Source organism: Hemicordylus capensis, chromosome 2 (assembly GCF_027244095.1).
Source record: "Hemicordylus capensis ecotype Gifberg chromosome 2, rHemCap1.1.pri, whole genome shotgun sequence".
NCBI classification, from domain to species: Eukaryota; Metazoa; Chordata; class Lepidosauria; order Squamata; family Cordylidae; genus Hemicordylus; species Hemicordylus capensis.
The window spans coordinates 249,849,901-249,868,328 of record NC_069658.1 but is presented as its reverse complement, the minus strand read 5'-3'; the positions used below and the strand labels follow the sequence as shown (position 1 = coordinate 249,868,328).

The 18,428-nt window shown below is 47.0% G+C and overlaps 2 protein-coding genes across 3 annotated transcripts in view; one reads left to right on the top strand and one right to left on the bottom strand.

The window, feature by feature from the left end:
- Positions 1–1,965: 1,965 nt before the first annotated feature.
- On the bottom strand, positions 1,966–16,320 carry LOC128343061 (zinc finger protein 397-like). Its single transcript, XM_053291524.1, has 4 exons — positions 16,219–16,320; positions 13,123–13,940; positions 9,777–9,885; positions 1,966–8,819 (listed from the first exon to the last, which is right to left on the bottom strand). Exons 2-4 carry the CDS (start codon positions 13,933–13,935, stop codon positions 7,801–7,803), a joined length of 1,941 nt encoding a protein of 646 aa, XP_053147499.1. The 5' UTR covers positions 13,936–13,940; positions 16,219–16,320; the 3' UTR covers positions 1,966–7,800.
- Positions 16,321–17,806: 1,486 nt separating this feature from the next.
- The window catches only part of LOC128343039 (zinc finger protein 530-like), a 43,702-nt gene continuing 43,080 nt past the window's right edge, over positions 17,807–18,428 (top strand). For both annotated transcript variants that reach the window (XM_053291398.1, XM_053291397.1), the window contains exon 1: positions 17,807–17,944. The gene's annotated coding sequence lies outside the window, so the exon portion shown is untranslated. The remainder of the gene's footprint in view (positions 17,945–18,428) is intronic.

The window sequence follows — 18,428 nt, the reverse complement described above, 5'->3', positions numbered from 1 at the left end:
TGTTCCACTTAGTGCTGGAAACAAACCCAAGTAACAGCTAGATCCTTTGTTTGGAAAGAAAGAAAGAAAGAAAGAAAGAAAGAAAGAAAGAAAGAAAGAAAGAAAGAAAGAAAGACCATTATTAAATATTTACAATCATGAGGAAGCCTCTCTTGTGCATCCCACTGCTCCTGCAAGCTAAGCTGTTGACACATAAGCAGGCCTTCTCGGAGATGGTCCCCTTTCTCTGAAACTCCCTGCCACCTGATTTTTGGTTGGTACCTTTCCTGGCAATTTTTGAATGGGAATTATTCCTGCAGACCTTCCCCAAAATCTTCTGATCTACTTCTGCTGTATGAGAGCTGGAAGTGGTTTTATCTTTTTGCTCTGTGGTGTTTTAATGTTAACATTGCTGTAGGGTGGTGTTTATTTGGGGGGGTCCACAGTTTTTTTTTGGGGGGGGGTCCACAGTTGTATTTTAATTTTTTACTGTTTTCAACTTGAAAGCTGTTTTTTAAAAGGTGAGGGTATAATTTTCTAAATAAATAAATCACTATCCCAGTAGCCCTTGGCACACTCCTTTTTGGTCCTAGCATAGGTTAATCAAATTCTGCTTAATGCCTCCCGCACTTTACGAGAACGCTGTTAGAAACTGCAGACTTTGGTGCTTCAACATCATCCTGGTTGTTCTCTCTTCTCTCCCCTCACCCTCCATCCACTCCGAAGAAGAATTCAGCAGAATTAAAAGGCTTGCACAAAACTTTGTGACGTCTTTGCTGGCCCTAATAAAAGTATTACCATACTGTTGCTTTTGGAATTTTCCTCAAAAGAACAACAAGGTGAGCTACAGTTTTGTATGTTGTATGACATTTACATGTTTCTAGTATCACTGTAGACCAAAGAAGAAAAACAATTTGGCTTTTAAATTAGATGTTATTGCCGAGATAATGGATACAGCAGCCTGAGTAGAACCCTCAGCAATCTTATTCATCTCTCTCTCTCTCTCTCTCTCTCTCTCACCCATGTGTGGCAGCTCTTTCCTACAATTGGGAACCCAGAAGGCAGTTGCAGCACCATGGAGAGCTCCCAGTGATCACATTGTTCCCTGAGCAGGAATGAAGCCTTAAATATTTCTAGGCTCGGGGATACCCCTGCCAGGCTCCAACTCCCTGCCTGGAGAGCAAAGAGATTTAAAGGGGCAGCCCAGCAGTCAGGGATAGGCAAGGAACACCCTGGAGAGGTCTCTAGGAGAAGTCCCCTGCTCCAATAAGGTGGCTACTCCTTCCAGGTTCTGCCTCCCTGCCTGAAGAAGAGAGAGAGAGATGTAAAGAGGCAGCCCTCTGTCTTGGAGTCTAGCACGTCTCTCCTCCACTTCACGAAGGTCCCCCTGGCTCGTTGCTGGCACTGCTGTGTAGTCTTGGGGAGCATGAGATATTTGATATGGAAGAGGGGCTCGAGCTCAGTGAATGCCAGTTCCAGGATCTCTGGTTTGGGGGTCTCTCAGTTGGCTGGCTCGGGTTCCATCCTAGTATCAGGGCTTCGGCTGAGCCTGGCCAATTTCTTTTTTGGCAGGCTCTTAACTTCTCAGAGAGTTAAATTGCTATCATACCGCCAGAACTGTGCCTGCTGTTTTTAATCATCATTTTGATGTTTGCGTCTTAGCAAAATTATTTTTTTTCACAGCGATTGTTAGCCATTTTAAGCATCCCATAATGGGGATGGGAAAGTGGGATAGATATACTCAATATATAAATAATACTAACAAATTTAAAAGAAAAATTCCTAGTCCTCATGGCATGAAAACATGTGGGCTACTTATGCCGAGGCCCCAGAAATGAGATGAGGAAACTGAGCCGATTTCAAGTGGTGAATTAGTATATCTGTGCCCCAGGCAACCATTTGTCCCTTCATCAGGACAAGGAGAAAACCATAATTAAAGTATTTATAAAAAAAAAAAAAAAGCAAACTCATACAGACAGGCTTGATTTTAATCACAGATCCAAGGTCCTCCATCCAACTTTTCTTGATGCAGATTTTATTTTATTGTTCAAAGCACAAAGTCAGTATACACAGTCCCAGACTTCATCCAGAGGTTCTTACTAGAGAGCCCAGCATTCAAGAAGGGACACGTCACCCTCTCACTCCCCTCCATCCTTTGAGGGAAGGCCATTTTTAAACTGGTCTGCTGCTGCAGTGAACTCCTTCACCCATCCCACTCTACCCCTTGCAACTCAGCAGGGAATATTAATAAAACTAGCAAAATACATGTAAGTAGGACAGACGGTGGGGTGATTCTCACGGTCACCAAGAGCGGAGGGTTGGGTTGGGTTAGGCTCCAAAAGGCTTACCTTCCCCACAGATGATAGAGGGAGTGGTAGAAGGAACACGCTCCGTGCTCTCACACAAGCTGCCCCACTCTGTGCTTCATGGAGGGATCCGGGACCAGAACTTGTTGCTCTGGCCTCTGTGAATCCCACAATGCAATGCACAACACATATGTTGCATTCAGGGATTCCCCCAAGAGATGGGCAGTCTCTGTGTCTGCTGGGACTAAACATAGCCCCAGTGAACACATGAGGCCAGGGTAAGGGAGAACTTGCTCCCTTTACCTTGGCTAACAGCTGGGGTAAACAGCGCTGCCCCACCAGGATCATGCCCAATCCCAGCATTTTTCATGCACAGTCTAACCAGGGCTGGGCATCTCTAGCCCAGGCTAGGCTGCATGTGAGAACAGCCTGTGTGTGTGTGGGTGTGTGTGTGGTATACTTGACACTTGCAAGGACCCATGTGAGGGCAGCAATACAGCATGCCCCCATGTAAAGAGACAGATTGCAAGGAGTGGCACTATATCTCCATGCCCAGAGACATGTCACAGGGGGTAGCAATACATGCACAGAGACACACTGCAGGGGGAATACGTACAGAGAAAGACACGGCAGGGGTTGGCCATACATCACCATGCACAGAGACGCATGAGAGCTCCACCTGCCCTCCACTCTCCGATACGACGGGGTGGAGGCCGGGCTCTGCCCTCTCTGCAACAGTGCCTCTGCTTCCACTCCCGATGCAGCTCCCCCGCCCAAAGGACAGAGTAAGTGGCAAAGACTTATATAGGGCTCTACAGAAGCTCACATGGGGACAGTATAGAGATCGGGATAAACCGGCTTTACCCCTGCAGCCACTGAGAATCAAGGCTTCACCTTCCCACTCCCCAGCCCCCATCTACAAGCAGAAGAGCAGCCCTGCTGGATCAGATCAAAGGTTCATCCAGATCCACTTTCTGTGGCCTACCAGATACCACCCGGAAGCCAACAAAGCGCATGAAGGCAAGAAGCCCTGCAGCTGTTTCAACACACTCCCCCTTCATACAACTCATCTTTATACGGTTCTTGGTCACGTATTTGTTCCGTTCAGCCATTTGCATCCATGTTCCGTTCAGCCAACATGGCTAAAAGCCATTGATGACAAAGATGCACATGGAACAGAGGTGGGGTGGTGGTTCGAAGGTAGGGGGCATACTTTTAAGGGTGGAGGAGGATACCCTACCTTAACTCATGAAAATCCTCTAAGGGAGGCCAGTACTGTGTTCTAATTCCTACACTGCAGAGGGGAAAGGCTGAGGCAATGGGAAGACCAACCACAGAGTTCCTGGTCAAGTGAGATTCTAACAAGGGGCTTAACTTCTAGATTCATAACTCAGGTTCATGACTGCTACACAACTCTAGCTGCTGAAGGAACTTTGAAAGGGTTTAGAACTCCGATTCTTGGTTCTGAATCCTATTTGGACTTATTCAGGGTGGCTGAATGGCTGAGAAATTAACATGTAGGCTACATTAATGGGTAGATTTTGTGTGCAAGACAGTCTCTTTTCCTCTGGTGTGAGCTCTGTAAGAGCTTTTTTTTTTTAAAAAAAAGACAGATGCAAGAATACGTATTCCTTGGTGTCGCATGTGGAGTGAGGACCAGGATTAATTTCAACTTGCCATATTAATCAAAGACATAACTTGGATGAATTGGGGGGGAAATGGCTGTTCCTACCTTAGCAAAAGGGGCCTCTGCCGAGTTAGCAAAAGTAGTAGTTAGAGAAAAAGACAGCCCAGAGTGTCTTCTGGAGGCTTTTAAGCCAATGCTGTGTCACTCTAAGCATGGGAAAACTCCAGTTAACCTGGAGTTACACAGGGGCCCAGGTTACACAACTCTGTATAACCTGGGTCCCTCAGTTGACCCATTCCTGCAGCCATCATGTTTCTCCGTGAAGGAGGCTCATTGGTCTATCTAGGTAGGAAGAAGGCTGGACCACTCCTCTGGTATGAGCAAAACTGTAGATCTAATCAGAAGACGCCCAACAAAATCTGTTCTGCTGCTTGGAGCTATAATTCACATTTCTCAATGTTTTCACAAGAATAGCCCTATTCACACATTACATTCAACACATGTATCATGTGTGTACAGTGTACACACACACAGATCTGTACGCATGGACAGTTTATTCACACAGTGGAAGAAAGTTACTTCAAGTTGTCCTTTTGAAATTAAAGCCTAACTTGTCCTTTTAATTTCAATGGCACTACTTTGAGCAACTCTCCTCATTAGGCCAGCCATTATGTTCAATATACATACAGGAATATGCTTCCTATCTGCACTCTGGTTCACTTTCAAAATGAATATACAGTCATTCACACAGACACATGTGCGTGTGAGGCCCTGCTAACTGAGCTGAGACACTTTTCAAAACAGCGATCTTCTTCTATGTAGCAGGGGGAGAGCAACTGTTCCCATCCAGCCCCAGCACAGCACCCCTCCAGTGCTTGCTGCTGGTGTCGACCTTATGTTTCTTTTTTAGACAGTGAACCCTTTGGGGACAGGGAGCCATTGCATTTATTTATGTAATAAATAAATAAAAAATATTTTATTTATCTCTGTAAACCGCTTTGAGAACTTTTATTGAAAAGCAGTATATCAATATTTGTCCAAGTAGTAGGGCATGCAATCTGCATGCGCCTACAATGTAAGATTCCTATTCCCATGTTCTGTTCAACGCACTTACAATCCGTGCACAGTCTACACAGGTGCAGAGCCGTAGGCAGGGATAGGGATCCACACGTCCTGCCGAACGCAGGCCCGACAGCCCACTTCTCTGGTACTTTTTGAACGAACACAGGAACATTCATTCCCACAAACCTGTGTACCCACACCTGTACCCACGTCCCACTTAACAGCTCAATAGGGCTCGTGTCATTCCAGAAGCCCCTGGTTCGGCTCAACAGCTCCCCTGAACTCTCCGCCTCTATTAGCACTGTCTCGGAATACCAGCCCTTTCCTTTCAGGGCCTGTTTGCAGGCCATTTCGGCATTAGGGAGGCAAAAAAAGACAACGATGGGGGCTAAACAAAGGACGTAGGGAGGGCAGGGGCGGCCCGTGTCCTCACAGGCAGTGCCCACCCACCCCCGCAGTGGCAGCATGCTCCCAGCATGCTGGGCGGCGGGGGGGTGGCAGCTTCCCCCACACCACCACCACCCACCACCGCCCAGCAATGGCATGTTCCACATGGCACAGGAAGAAGGAGAAGCCCGCTGCTGGAGCCTTCCCCTCAGGAGTGGCTGGCAGAGGGGGAGGGCAGGCAAGCAAGGCGGCCCCAGAGAGAGGAGGGTGTGGGTTCTCCAGACCCAGGCACTCTCTCACAGCTCTGGCCAGCGTCCCCTCTAACAGGCAATCCCAGAGGTTGTTCTCTACAACTCCCAGCATCCTCAGCTGCCGTGGCCTTTGGCTGGGGATTATGGGAGTTGTAGTCAACAACATCTGGGAATCCAGGTTAGAGGGGACGCTGGCTCTGGCCCTGGTTTAATCTCATCTGGAAACATCTGTAGGAGGGTTGAAGTTGCACAGCCCTGCACCTCAACTTCCGTCATACGCAGCCACACGTAGAGAGCTGCCTTCTTCTACCAAGTCAGGCCATTGGTCCATCAAGCTCAGTATTGTCTACACCAGGGATTCTCAACGCTGGGTCCCCAGAGGTTTTTGGACTTCCATAATCCCCAACCCACGGCCACTGGGGTTGGGGGTTATGGGAGTTGAAGTCCAATACCGTCTGGGGCCCAACGTTAAGAATCTCTGATCCACACAGACTGGCAGCGGCTTCTCCAAGGCTGCAGGCAGGAGTCTCTCTCAGCCCTATCTTGGAGATGCTGCCAGGGAGGGAACTTGGAACCTTCTGCATGCAAGCAGGCAGGTGCTAGTAGCCCCATCCCCTAAAGGGAAGAGCTTACAGTGCTTGTGCATGCAGTCTCCCATTCATATGCAACCAGGGCGGACTCTGCTTAGTAAAGAGGACAAATTATGCTTTCTACCACAAGACAGGTCCTGATCTAGATCTCTTCCCTAAAGTTTGTTAGCAGGGCTTGACAAATCCCAGGTGCCAGGAAGCCATAGCACCTAGACTAGGATATTCAGTGGTACGGTTATTTAATAATATTTGTCCCAAGCAGCTCTGTTTCTGTTCTAAGTATGTCATTGGTAAAGGGGATAAAGAGAATCCCGTTTACTGCCCCACTTCACAATGTCAGCCTCTAAGTCCGTAACTTTGTCAGATGTCCGACTCCCGAATCCAAAGAAAATTTGTCAAGGCCTGCTTTACAAAGGTATTGCTCTTTCTCACCACTCAAACTGTGATCTAGTTTGCAACTTTGCATCATTAGAACAGGCCATTCTGCCCCAGATTAGAACCAGTGGCTGAACCTAACTCGATTCAGAATTGGTTTGGTAGTCTCAAGATTTCTTAGAATACGTGCGGGGGGGGGGGAGTGGGAGGGTCACCTTTTCCCCAAGAGCAGTCTCCCACCTTGTGATTTTGCCACATGAGTGCTGAGGCATCTTCAACTGTCCCTCCAAATTTCATATATTTCACACGAAGAATCTCATTTCACCTTCCAAACCAGAGACAAATTTATCGGGGGGAAATGACACACCCGACTCACATCATGAGTTGGGTATGTACCTATTCTGAAGCAGGCAACTATGAACATATACACAAAGCTGCTTTATGCAGTCAGACCTTTGCTATTGTCTGCACAGAGTGGCAGTGGCTATCAAAGGTCTTAGGCAAGGGTCTTCTATCAGCTGGAGATGCTAGGGATTGAACCTGGGCTCTTCTGCATGCAGAACCACTGAGCTACGGCCCTCCCCTGGTTATAAAAGTGACACGTTCACCTACTGAACACTGCTCATGGAATGATCCGCGACACACAGCACAATTCTCCTCACAAGAGATCAACACTACATTGTGGATTCAGACCCCAAAAGGTCCAGCGCTTCCTTTACAACACAGGCCAGGATGATCTTTCTAGGAAGCTCACGGGCAAAGCTCAAAGACATCAGCTTTTCCCTGTTTGTGCCAAGCACTTGGAGGTATACTGCTTCTGCACCTGGAGGTTCCATTTACCGGTCACATGGCTAAATTGCAGTTGGGGCATGCTTTGCTAAGAGAAGGCTCAAAACAGTTGTTTTTGTGCTTGGGAGGGACTGACTATAATGGGCGTTGGGGACTTCTCTTCTGCACTAGGCTTTATTCTGCTCCTACAATTAAACTGGCAACAGAAGTCTGAAATCTTACCTTCCAGCCTCCCTACTATCCTATTTTCAACCTACCTCTATTTTCAAAACCACCAGACTACTCCTATATCCTTCCCTAGTCTCACGTCCTGCCTGCACAGTGCAGACCTCCACATTCCAACACCTTAGGGACTAGCACCCTTCCTATACGTATCACAATGAACCTAGATGACCAGGACAGGCTAAATCATAAGGAACAGAAACAGGCATCAATCACAGAGTTGACGCCCTGCCTGAGAGGCTGCTGGGCCCCTGCTCAGCAGTTTCCCAAGAATTTCTGACATTGTAACCCTCATCTGAGTGGACTCGCTGATGTGTAGTCAGAGTACCATGGGAATTGAAGCTCCTTCCGCATTCGTTGCAGATGTAAGGGGTAGGTCCAGTGTGTGTTCTCAGGTGCCGAGTGAGTTTGGAGCTGGAAATGAATCTTTTCCCACACTCGCTGCAGCCATAGGGCCTCTCTCCTGTATGGACTCTCTGGTGTGTGTTCCGAGTTGACAAGTGGCTGAAGCTTTTCCCACACACGTTACAGAGGTAAGGCTTCTCTCCTGTGTGGATTCTCTGGTGTTTGCTGAGATTGGAGCTGTAACTGAAGCTCTTCCCACACTCCGAGCAGCTGTACGGCTTTTCGCCTGTGTGGACTCTCAGATGTTTAGTGAGGTCCGAGTTCTGTTGGAAACATTTCCCACAGTCCGGGCAGCCGTATCCATAGGGCATTTCTTCCATGTGGATCCTTCGGTGAGTGACGAGGCCTCGGTGTTGGCTAAAGCATGCCCCACATTCAGAGCATACATAGGGCATCTCTCCTGTGTGGGTTCTCTGGTGGATGAGGAGGTTTGAGCGCTGAGCAAAACATTTCCCGCACTCGGGGCATTGATGGGGCTTCTCGCCAGAGTGGATTCTCTGATGTTTGAGAAGGTTTGAACTTTGGCGGAAGCATTTCCCACATTGGGGGCAAGGATAAGGCTTCTCTCCTGTGTGGATTCTCCGGTGGATAGTGAGGCTCGAACGCTGAGTGAAGCGCTTCCCACAGTCAGGGCACTGATGGGGACTCTCCACTACATGGTTTTTCTGGAGTTTAATGAGGGCTGGGTTTGGGTGAAAACCCTTCCTGTTGTCAGGACTCTGGAAACTCCTGTGTCCCTGATGGGCTCTGCTAGAACTCTTCAGCCCATTCTCTGTACTCCGATTGGCTTTCTTCCCTGTTCGGTCACCACCAGAGCCACTAGCATCTGAAAACAAACAAACAAATAGTAGCCAATAAGTGTCCTCCATGAATTTGTCTAGGGCCCTTTAAAGCCATCCAAGCTAGTGGCTATTGCCACATCCTGTGGCAGAGAATTCCATACATTAATTATGTGTGGTGTGAAAAAGTACTTCCTTTTGTTGGTCCTAGATTTCCCAGCCTTCGGTTTCATGGGATGACCCCAGTTCTAGCATTGTGAGAGAACAAAATCTTATCTCTGTCCACTCTCTCTACTCCATGCATAATTTTATACACCTCTATCATGTTTCTCCGTAGTTGCCTCTTTTCCAAACTAAAGAGCCATAGATGCTTTAGCTTTGCCTCATAAGAAAGGTGCTCTAGGCCCATGATTTTAATGTGATTTCCACATTAAAAAGGAAATCTCTGGTCACTGGAAACTAGCATGTCAGGGAGAAGACTGGGCTAGAACCCTACTCACCAAGATGCTAGTTTTCTACATACAGAACTTTGATACAGCATACGAGAGGGGGTCCCAGGAGACCCCGATGTGAGTATTTCTTTGCTGATCCGCCATTTTGTTTCATGATGGCAGCCACTCAAAATATAGGCAACGCCCCTTTGTAGCTGTTATGCTAACAGCAGGATGCAAACCAAATCTGTAGTGCACAAGAGAGGATCCTAGGTAAGAGTCACCATGCTAAAAGAGTGGAAGGTAGGCTCCATTAGTTCTGCTACTACTAGCTGTTGTTGTTTTAATTTTCTCATTTTATGTGAACGACACCCCCCCACCCCACCCCCACACACCATCCCCATCAAGAAAATTACATTAGCAGCAGGTCCAGTTGTCCCAGCGGTAAGCCTTCAAGATGCAGCCCATGAATACCCAACACTACAATTCAATCAGCCATTTGGGAACGTAAGCAACTGGGAGACAGACTGCTCCAAACAGCATCCTGATGGCTTGGGGAGGGCAAGACCTTACCCAGGATTCTGGCATCTTCTTGCTTGACCTCTCTGCAGAGCCGCTTCAGCCCAGTGCCTGCAGGAGACCGCTTGGTCTCTGGCCAATTCACAAGGTCAGCCTCCAGCATCTGGAACAGCAGTTAAACACATGTAAGAGCAAAAGAAAAGCCCTGCTGGATCAGGTCAAAGGCCCATTTAGTCCGACATCCTGCTTCCTGCAGAGGCCAACTAGGTGCATCCAGAAAGCTTGCATGTGTGGGGGGTGGGGGGGGGAGAGAAGAGGGCAACTGTCTTCTCCCATTGCTATTCCTGAGTACCTGGTGTTAAGGAGCACCACCACCTCAGTCCTGATGGAAATATACAGCTCTCTAGCCTAGTGGCTACTGATGGCCCTATCTCCCATGAATGTGTCTAATCCCTTTTAAAACCATCTAGATCAGGGCTTCTTAACCTTGGGCCCCCAGATGTTGTTGGACTACAACTCTCATCATCCCCAGACATGGCCTTTGTGGCTGAGGATGATGGGAGTTGTAGTCCAACAACATCTGGGAGCCCAAAATTAAGAAACCCTGATCTAGATGGGTGGCCATCAGCACATCCAGCAGCAGCAAATTCCACAGCTTAACTACCTGTTATGTAAAGCAGCACTTTCCTTTTGTCTGTCCTCAATCTCCCAGCACTTAACTTCAATGGATGACCCCAGGTTCTAATATTATGAGAGAGGGAGAGAGAGATCTTTCTATCCACTTGATCCACACTGTGCATAATTCCATGGGCTTATCCCATTCTACATCCAAGGGTGTCTGAAAGCTGCACTACAGACAACTGTCAGACTTGCAGGATCCCCTTTGTTTTCTACGAGAACACCAAGACCCACCAACCAGAGCCAAGGGCCAAACTGGGACAGGGTGGAGTGGAGCAGAGCTAGACACAAAATGGTGGCTCGGGGTAGAGCCAGTTACCTACTACACCAGTGGTGGTCCAAGACCTCTGTGTTCCTGAGGCAGGGTGTGAAAGGCTACCCCACCTCACCAGGGGTGGATTAAGCTTTTTGCCGCCCATAGGCAAAGGGGCTGTTGCTGTCCTTTTACCTTAAACAAAAAAGGCTTGCCTTTTTAAATATAAGGTAAGAGGGGGGACTTTCTCCTCGCCCACTCTACCCTTGCTGCAGCTGCCGCCGCCACAGAAAGGAGCAGCAAAATCTGAGGGGGGCAAAATTTGCTGCTCCTCAAATGTTGCCACCGCAGGCAAATGCCTACTCTGCCTCTCCAGTAATCCAGCACTGCACCTCACACACACCCTCCTCCGCACCTTACCCTTTTCAGTTGTGGCCCCTCGGCTTTGAAACGCCCTCTCTGAGGAGCTTTGCCATGCTCTCGCCCTCAGTGTTTTAAAAAACAAATTGAAAACATCTTTTTAAAAGAGGCTTTTTAATATTCCATCTCTGTTTATATCTGGTAGGTTCTTTAATGTTTATAGTTCTCAGTTTTTAGCTTTTAAAATAACTTTTAATTTGAAACTTAATGTAATTTTAAATGTGGTTTTAGCCTGGTCTTTGAAGTTGTTTAACTTAAATTTGGTTAATTTTATTAGTCTTGTTTTATGTTGTATCTTGCTATAAATGTTGTGAGCCTCCCCAAGCAGTAATGTACTGGAGGCGTGGGGTATAAATATCTTAAATAAATACCCTTTGTTTCCACGACTTGCACGAACATACTCTACCTCCTCCTTTGCATCAGCAACAGTAGCTGCCACTGTGTGCTGCATACACTCTCCACTACCTCCTTCCTCATGCACCAACTGGCTGATTATGAAAAGGGAGAAAAAGCAGAAGTCCTAATGTCCAGCAGTGCAGATGGGATGAGGTGGTGGAGGACATATGCGCCCCATGCCAAGGCTGATGGAAAAAACAAAGAGGAGGACCATGACAATTGCGATGGTGGGAGGTGGCCAAGACAGACAAGCGAGGCAGCAGAGAGCAGCAGAGGACACCTTTCTGCCTCCATGGGAGCCCCAATATTATTTTTTATTATTTTTACATTTTATATCCTGCTCTTCCTCCAAGGAGCCCAGAGTGGTGTACTACATACTTGAGTTTCTCCTCACAACAACCCTGTGCAGTAGGTTAGGCTGAGAGAGAAGTGACTGGCCCAGAGTCACCCAGCTAGTTTCATGGCTGAATGGGGATCTGAACTCAGGTCTCCCTGGTCCTAGTCCAGCACTCTAGCCACTACACTACGCTGGCTCCAATAAACTACTATCTGAGACAAATGCTTCTCCACAGGAACATAAGAAGCTGCCCTATACTGAGTCAGACCATTGGTCCACCTAGCTCAGTAATGTCCACACTGACTGGCAGGAGCCTGCCATACTCACAGCTGGCAAGAGTCTCTCTCAGTCCTACCTGAAGTTGCCATGGAGTGAACTTGGGCCTAGAAGGTCTTCCACTGAACTATGGCCCCATCCCCTATGGGGAATATCTTACAATGCTCACATGTAGTCTGCCATCTCAGTGCAAACCAATGCAGACTCTGCTTAGCGAAGGGAATGATTCATGCTTGCTGCCTTTCATAGGAACATAGGAAGCTGCCATATACCGAGTCAGACCACTAGTCCATCTAGCTTGTCTTCACAAACTGGCAGCGGCTTCTCCCAGGTTGCAGGCAGGGATCTTTCTCAGCCCTATCTTGGAGATGCCGCCAGGGAGGGAACCTGGAACCTAGATGATCTTCCCAGAGTGGCTCCATCCCCTGAGGGGAATATCTTGCAGTGCTCACACTTCTAGTCGGATGGACATTCATATGCAACCAGGGCGGACCCTGCTTAGCTAAAGGGACAAGTTTTGCTTGCTACCACAAGACCAGCTCTCCTCTCTATTTCCTCTTGGAAGGATCACCCCTGCACTGTACCCCATGAGCTATAAAGTGTGCCGTGGAGTCGGTGTCGACTCCTGGTGACCAGAGCCATGTGGTTTTCTTTGGTAGAATACAGGAAGGGTTTACCATTGCCTCCTCCCGTGCAGTATGAGATGATGCCTTTCAGCATCTTCCTATATCGCTGCTGTCCAATACAGGTGTTTCCCATAGTCTGGGCCATATACAGGTATAAATGTACATCAGAGCTACTCAAGATCACAAAACCCTTAAAGAACTGCATGGAAGTCCGGTCAGAGGCCATCAATTAGTACTCCTATTTTACCAGTGGGAAACACCAAAGCTGAGAGAGACACAATTAGTACAAGGAAATCCTTCCTGATCTACTATAAATCACCCAGAGATTTACCAACAGATCTCCATCTGTCACTTGTTGCATAACTGAATTCCCCTCACTACAGATCCCCCAACATCACGACTCAAGGAAATCACCTTCTTTTCATTTATTTCCGTCTCTCGCCGCCTCCGCAGGAAAGCCTCAGCCAGGGGCACTGCTTGGGCACAGGTCTCTGGGTCGTGCTCCCTGACCCAGCTCTGGATTTCCTGTGGCAAGAGGGTCAGGAACTGCTCAAGGACCAGAAGGTCCAAAATCTGCTCTTTGGTGTGCTTTTCCGGCTTCAGCCACCCACGGCAGAGCTCGCGGAGCTGGCCACACACCTCTCGGGGGCCTCTGGCTTCATGATAACGGAACTGCCTGAAGCGCTGGCGCTGTGTCTCCGTCCGAATGGCATCCACTTTCAAGATGGCCGCCTTGACTTTCGCATATTCGCCTCGGTCTTGGAGGTTAAGGTTGCTGTAGGCCTCCTTGGCCTCTCTGCTCAGGACAGGCAGTAAGCGAGCCAACCATTCCCGACGAGGCAACTGGCAAGTACCAGCCAGTCGCTCAAAGGAAGCAAAGAAAGCCTTGTTGTCCCCCCATGGCACAGCCTCCTCCGGCAGCTGCGAGTTCCCCCCCCAACCCAAGTGAGGGGACTGCATGGCTTTGAGGAACTCCTGCCACTGGGCTTCCCAGTGCTCCGGTAACCCCTCATCTGGTTCTTGTTTCACTTGCATGGGAGCAGCCCAGTCGAGAAACTCCCTGATGGTCCCGACCTGAAGGACACGGGGGGATTTTCCTGCTCTTTCAATCCCTTCTGTCAGTTTCGGGCCTGTTGGGTCGCGGCCGTCCATTTTGACACCTGCATGCCCTCGTGCCGCTTGGGCCTGGAGGCCAACATTTATTCTAGACCTTTGCTTGGCAGCCATTTCCTCTGAAAGAGATGCAGCAAGGAAGAGTGGGATAGAAATGAAAAGAATAAACAAACAAACAAACAGGCAGGCTTCAGTCCTAGCTGAGGCCTGATCCGTCCCCACTGAAGTTCCTTCTCACTTGAAAGCTTGTGGGAATGGCCGCGATTGTGTCTGTAACAGGGTCAGTAGAACAGACTGTTCCTTTACAGGACTTTTTGTCCCCCCAGGATAATGGTAGGCGTTTTTAAACAAGCACTAGATAACATTACATGTTACACAGCAAGGAGGCTTCTCCCTGAGGGAAGAGGAAGAGATGGAGAACATGGGAAGCAAAGCAAACAATTTTATTTTATTTGTCCCATTTATATACCGCCCCATATAAAATCTCTGGGGGGTTTACAAATTAAAACCTTATATCATATAAAACTTTAACACATTATAAACTAAAACAGGGCTTCTTAACCTTGGGCCCCCAGATGTTGTTGGACTACAACTCCCATCATCTCCAGACATGGCCTTTGTGGCTGAGGATGATGGGAGTTGTAGTCCAACAACATCTGGGGGCCCAAGGTTAAGAAACCCTGAACTAAAAGCTTAATAAAATAGGTGTGTTTTCAAGAGTTGCTTAAAAACAACCAGAGATGAGGAGGTTCTGATTTCATTTTGAAGTGCATTCCAGAGCCCTGGGGCAGAAGGCCAGTTTTAGAAGCTTTCTCACCCAGAGCTGACAAAAATTGCCTTCTGTCAGGAAACAGACTCCTAGCAAGTCTTCCCACAGTGCAGTCTGGCTGACAGCAGTGGGGGAAATAGTTTATCAAGATCAACAGAGGGGTTGCTTCTACAAGGTAGCATCTTTATCTACCAGTTGACCCAAGCAAGAGCACCCAAGGCAGCTTACAGTCAATTAAGGTCCAAAACTTTAAGATAAGCAATTTAAGAACATTAATGATTTTTAAAAAAACACAGTAATGTGGATATTCTGGGAGGAAATCCAGAATTTTTCTCACATATTTTCCCTTATTTGCATAAGTGCATAAGAATTCTCTCAGACAATTTTACTATACACATTTTCCCAACATCCTAAATAGATTGGGACCTGATTTGGCATATTATGTGACTCATATATTTAATTTAAAAACAGTTCAGAAATACAACATATTAAACTTTACCAGCTGTTCAAATATCTCAAACTTCTTCAAAGAGCCAGTTGAACTGAAATATTTGATGGGGGGGGGGACACCAATAAATGCACTTAATCCGGTTTTAATATTATTCTCCAAACAAATTCAAAGTTCACTCAGAAATTGTTTATATTGAAACACTTGCAAATACCTCAACATGGCAACTCACAGATTTAAACAATTATGTACAAAGGGGGAAGAATGACACTGACATTTTAAAAAACAAAACAAAAAACACCTCATATGGCTTTTTAGCATGCCCACAGATATACTGTTTCTTATTACCTCCTAGCTGTCTGGTCTGACTTCAACACAATGATGTGGTGTGGAACATTTTCCATGGAAAATTTGACAGTGGAAAGCTACCATATCAAAAGATACCAACTAGGCAATAACTGAGAAAAAGGTCAAGGATATACACGCATGGATGGAGTAGGAGGAAAAGGGGTATTTCCTGCCAGCTCTCTAACCGATAGTATCATAAGCAGCAAAAGCTATACAGATTTGCAAGCCCTAATGTATCCTTGTGCTTTTAACAGCTGCATGATAAGAAGAAATTCAACAAATGCTGCTTCCCACACTGTGCTATAAAATGTTTTACCTGTTGAATTTTTGCGTGCCATATCAGTTAAAGCCCGCCCCCACCCACCACCCACCATGGGGCAGGGGAGCAACAACAATCCTAAAAAAGAAAAAAACTACATATTTTGCTAATGGTATATTAGGAAAAAATTTACACCCATGTCTGCTATAGACTGACTGCAGAGAATAATAGAAATTCTCCCATTGTCTAGGGTCATCTACTTTTCAATTAGTCCTTTCACAGCAGCTTTAATCTGCAGCAATTAGCGGGTGATAAACATCAAGATCTCCATGCCCTTCAGAGAGCCACGTATTAATTCCTGAAGATCAAAGCTAACTTTAAAGGCATAGCTGCAGGGACCAGCTGAATCGTTGGCAACCCTTACCTTTTCCTCCCATATAATTATCCCCGATTACTCCTGTATCTTATTTAACCTAGGACTGAACTTGACGGTGTAGAAGAAAGAGACCTCTCTAACTATAGTTTCTCTCGTCTCTGATCCAGGATCAACTCCCTCTTTTGCAAACAACTCACCTGTACAACCCTTCCTGAAAATGCACCAACCCCAACAATACCACTGCTGCTGGAAAATTCAAAAGCAAATTTTTCCCAGGGTAGGTAGAACAGAACAGGAAGGTGCATCGAGTATTTAAATCCCCTCAAGCGGGGGGACCAACGCTTAGAACCCTGGTCCTCTCTAGCACTGAGATCTCTACTTATTTAACCCTTAGAATGCTTCATCGTGGAGTAATAAGGAGAATAATAGTGCTTCTGAAGTGCTTCATCCGTCAAGTAAGTTTGTCTCCTGTTATTCCTCCCCCATCCACTCCTCTAACTTTAACCACTTCGGGACAGGTAGAAATTCAACAAGTGAAGCCTTTTCCCTTCGTGGAGGTGCAGTGATGGAGCTATTTATCATCAGTTATCAGTTGTTATTATCATCACTTCAAACACTTTAACAAACAGATTTATTGTGGAAGAAGCTCTCTTATCGGATACAGGATGTGCAATCTTCAGTGGGTGTATACAGGATAACTGACAATGTGGACCTCTAGTCTGCAAAAGCTTATGCTGCAATAAGTCTTTATCATGTTCTTAAGTTATTTAAACAGATGCCACAGGACAATTTAGCCACTTTAAGTGGCGCAGCGGGGAAATGCTTGACTAACAAGCAGAAGGTTGCCCGTTCGAATCCCCGCTGGAATCCCCAGCAGCAATATAGGAAGATGCTGAAAGGCATCATCTCATACTGCCAGGGAGATGGCCATGGTAAACCCCTCCTGTATTCTACCCAAGACAACCACAGGGCTCTGTGGGTGCCAGGAGTCGAAATCGACTTGACGGCACACTTTACCTTTACAGGACAATTTGCTGCTGCAGACTAACATGCGCACTTCATAGAAATCTGTCAGTGCTACTAATCATGATGCCTATATGTGTAACCTCCATGTTTAAAGGCAATATACCTCTAAGCACCAAAAACTAGGAGGCAACAGCCAGAGAGGAGGACCATTAATTGCTTTCATAGCCTACTTTTGAACTTCCCAGAGGCATCTACTGTTGACCACACCGGAAACAGGATGCGGGACTAGATGGACCTTTGGTCTGATCCAGCAGAGTGCTTCTATGTTCTGATATGCCCCCATCTCGTGCCCATTATAAACTGCTGATGAAGGTTCTATATAAGGGGCAGCCACCTTGGCTCTCCAGCTGTTGCTGCACTACAACTCCCATCATCCCAAGCCACAGTGGTATGGACCCAAGGTTGGGAATCTCTGTTCTATATCAACCACACACTGTATTCATTTGGTCTGCATTAGTTAGTAGTAGCCTATCTGCACTGCCTTCTCGAGCACAATGCATTCACAAACGAGCAGTTTCCCCTTTAAAAACATAAATCAATAAAAAGAATATTTGATGGAGTGGTAAACCACACATTTCTAGACCTGGTTGCCAGCCACTTTACACTTAGGACCGAATTTTTCCTTGAAGCTTTTTGTGCTTTGTGACGAACTAAAGGGGTTAAACTGACTGAGCTGTACTTCCTAGATAGGTCCTGATAGGATTTATTTCTTTATTTCTCTGTCTCTCACCTTTTTTCGCGTTGCACTGGCTTCCTTTTCCTGTGCCTGCTCTCCATGGTCGGGCTGAAAGGGGAAGGGTTTCCCCCGCCCCTTTCCCCCTTTTTTCCATGGCCCCTTAAATCTGGGGTGTAGCTTCCCAAGGAGAACTGCAGCAGAAAGTCAGGATTTGAAAAGAGGTGAGCGACTAGGGGATTTAAGAAACGGGAAGGAAAGAAATGACACCAACAAGAAACTGGTGACTTTGAGGGAGGGGGAGATGGCTTGTAAACCAGTGCCCCAAAGCAGGCGTTTCAGATCCAGTCCTGGCTGTGCAGCTGAGCATAAATCCATCCAGGCAAGGACATGCTAAAAGAAAGAAAATCACTCCTTGTCCTGCTCCTGGTCTCTGTGGTGGACATTTGGATTGTAGATTTTCTGGGAGGTGCAACAATAAGCCAACATTTGTGGGGAGATAAGTAAGAAGGGAGCGCTGGGGGAAAAATAGAGATCAGAAGCAGGGGTGTAGCTATGGTTGAGCGAAAGGGTTCAAAGAACCCAGGAGCCCCAGCTCCACACCGACCTGTTTTCTTCATTATATCCCTCGCTCTGAGGGGTCACCAGAGGGAGAGGTGAACACAATAAATATTTATCCTTTGAATCAGTGTTCTTTCTAACAGGGAT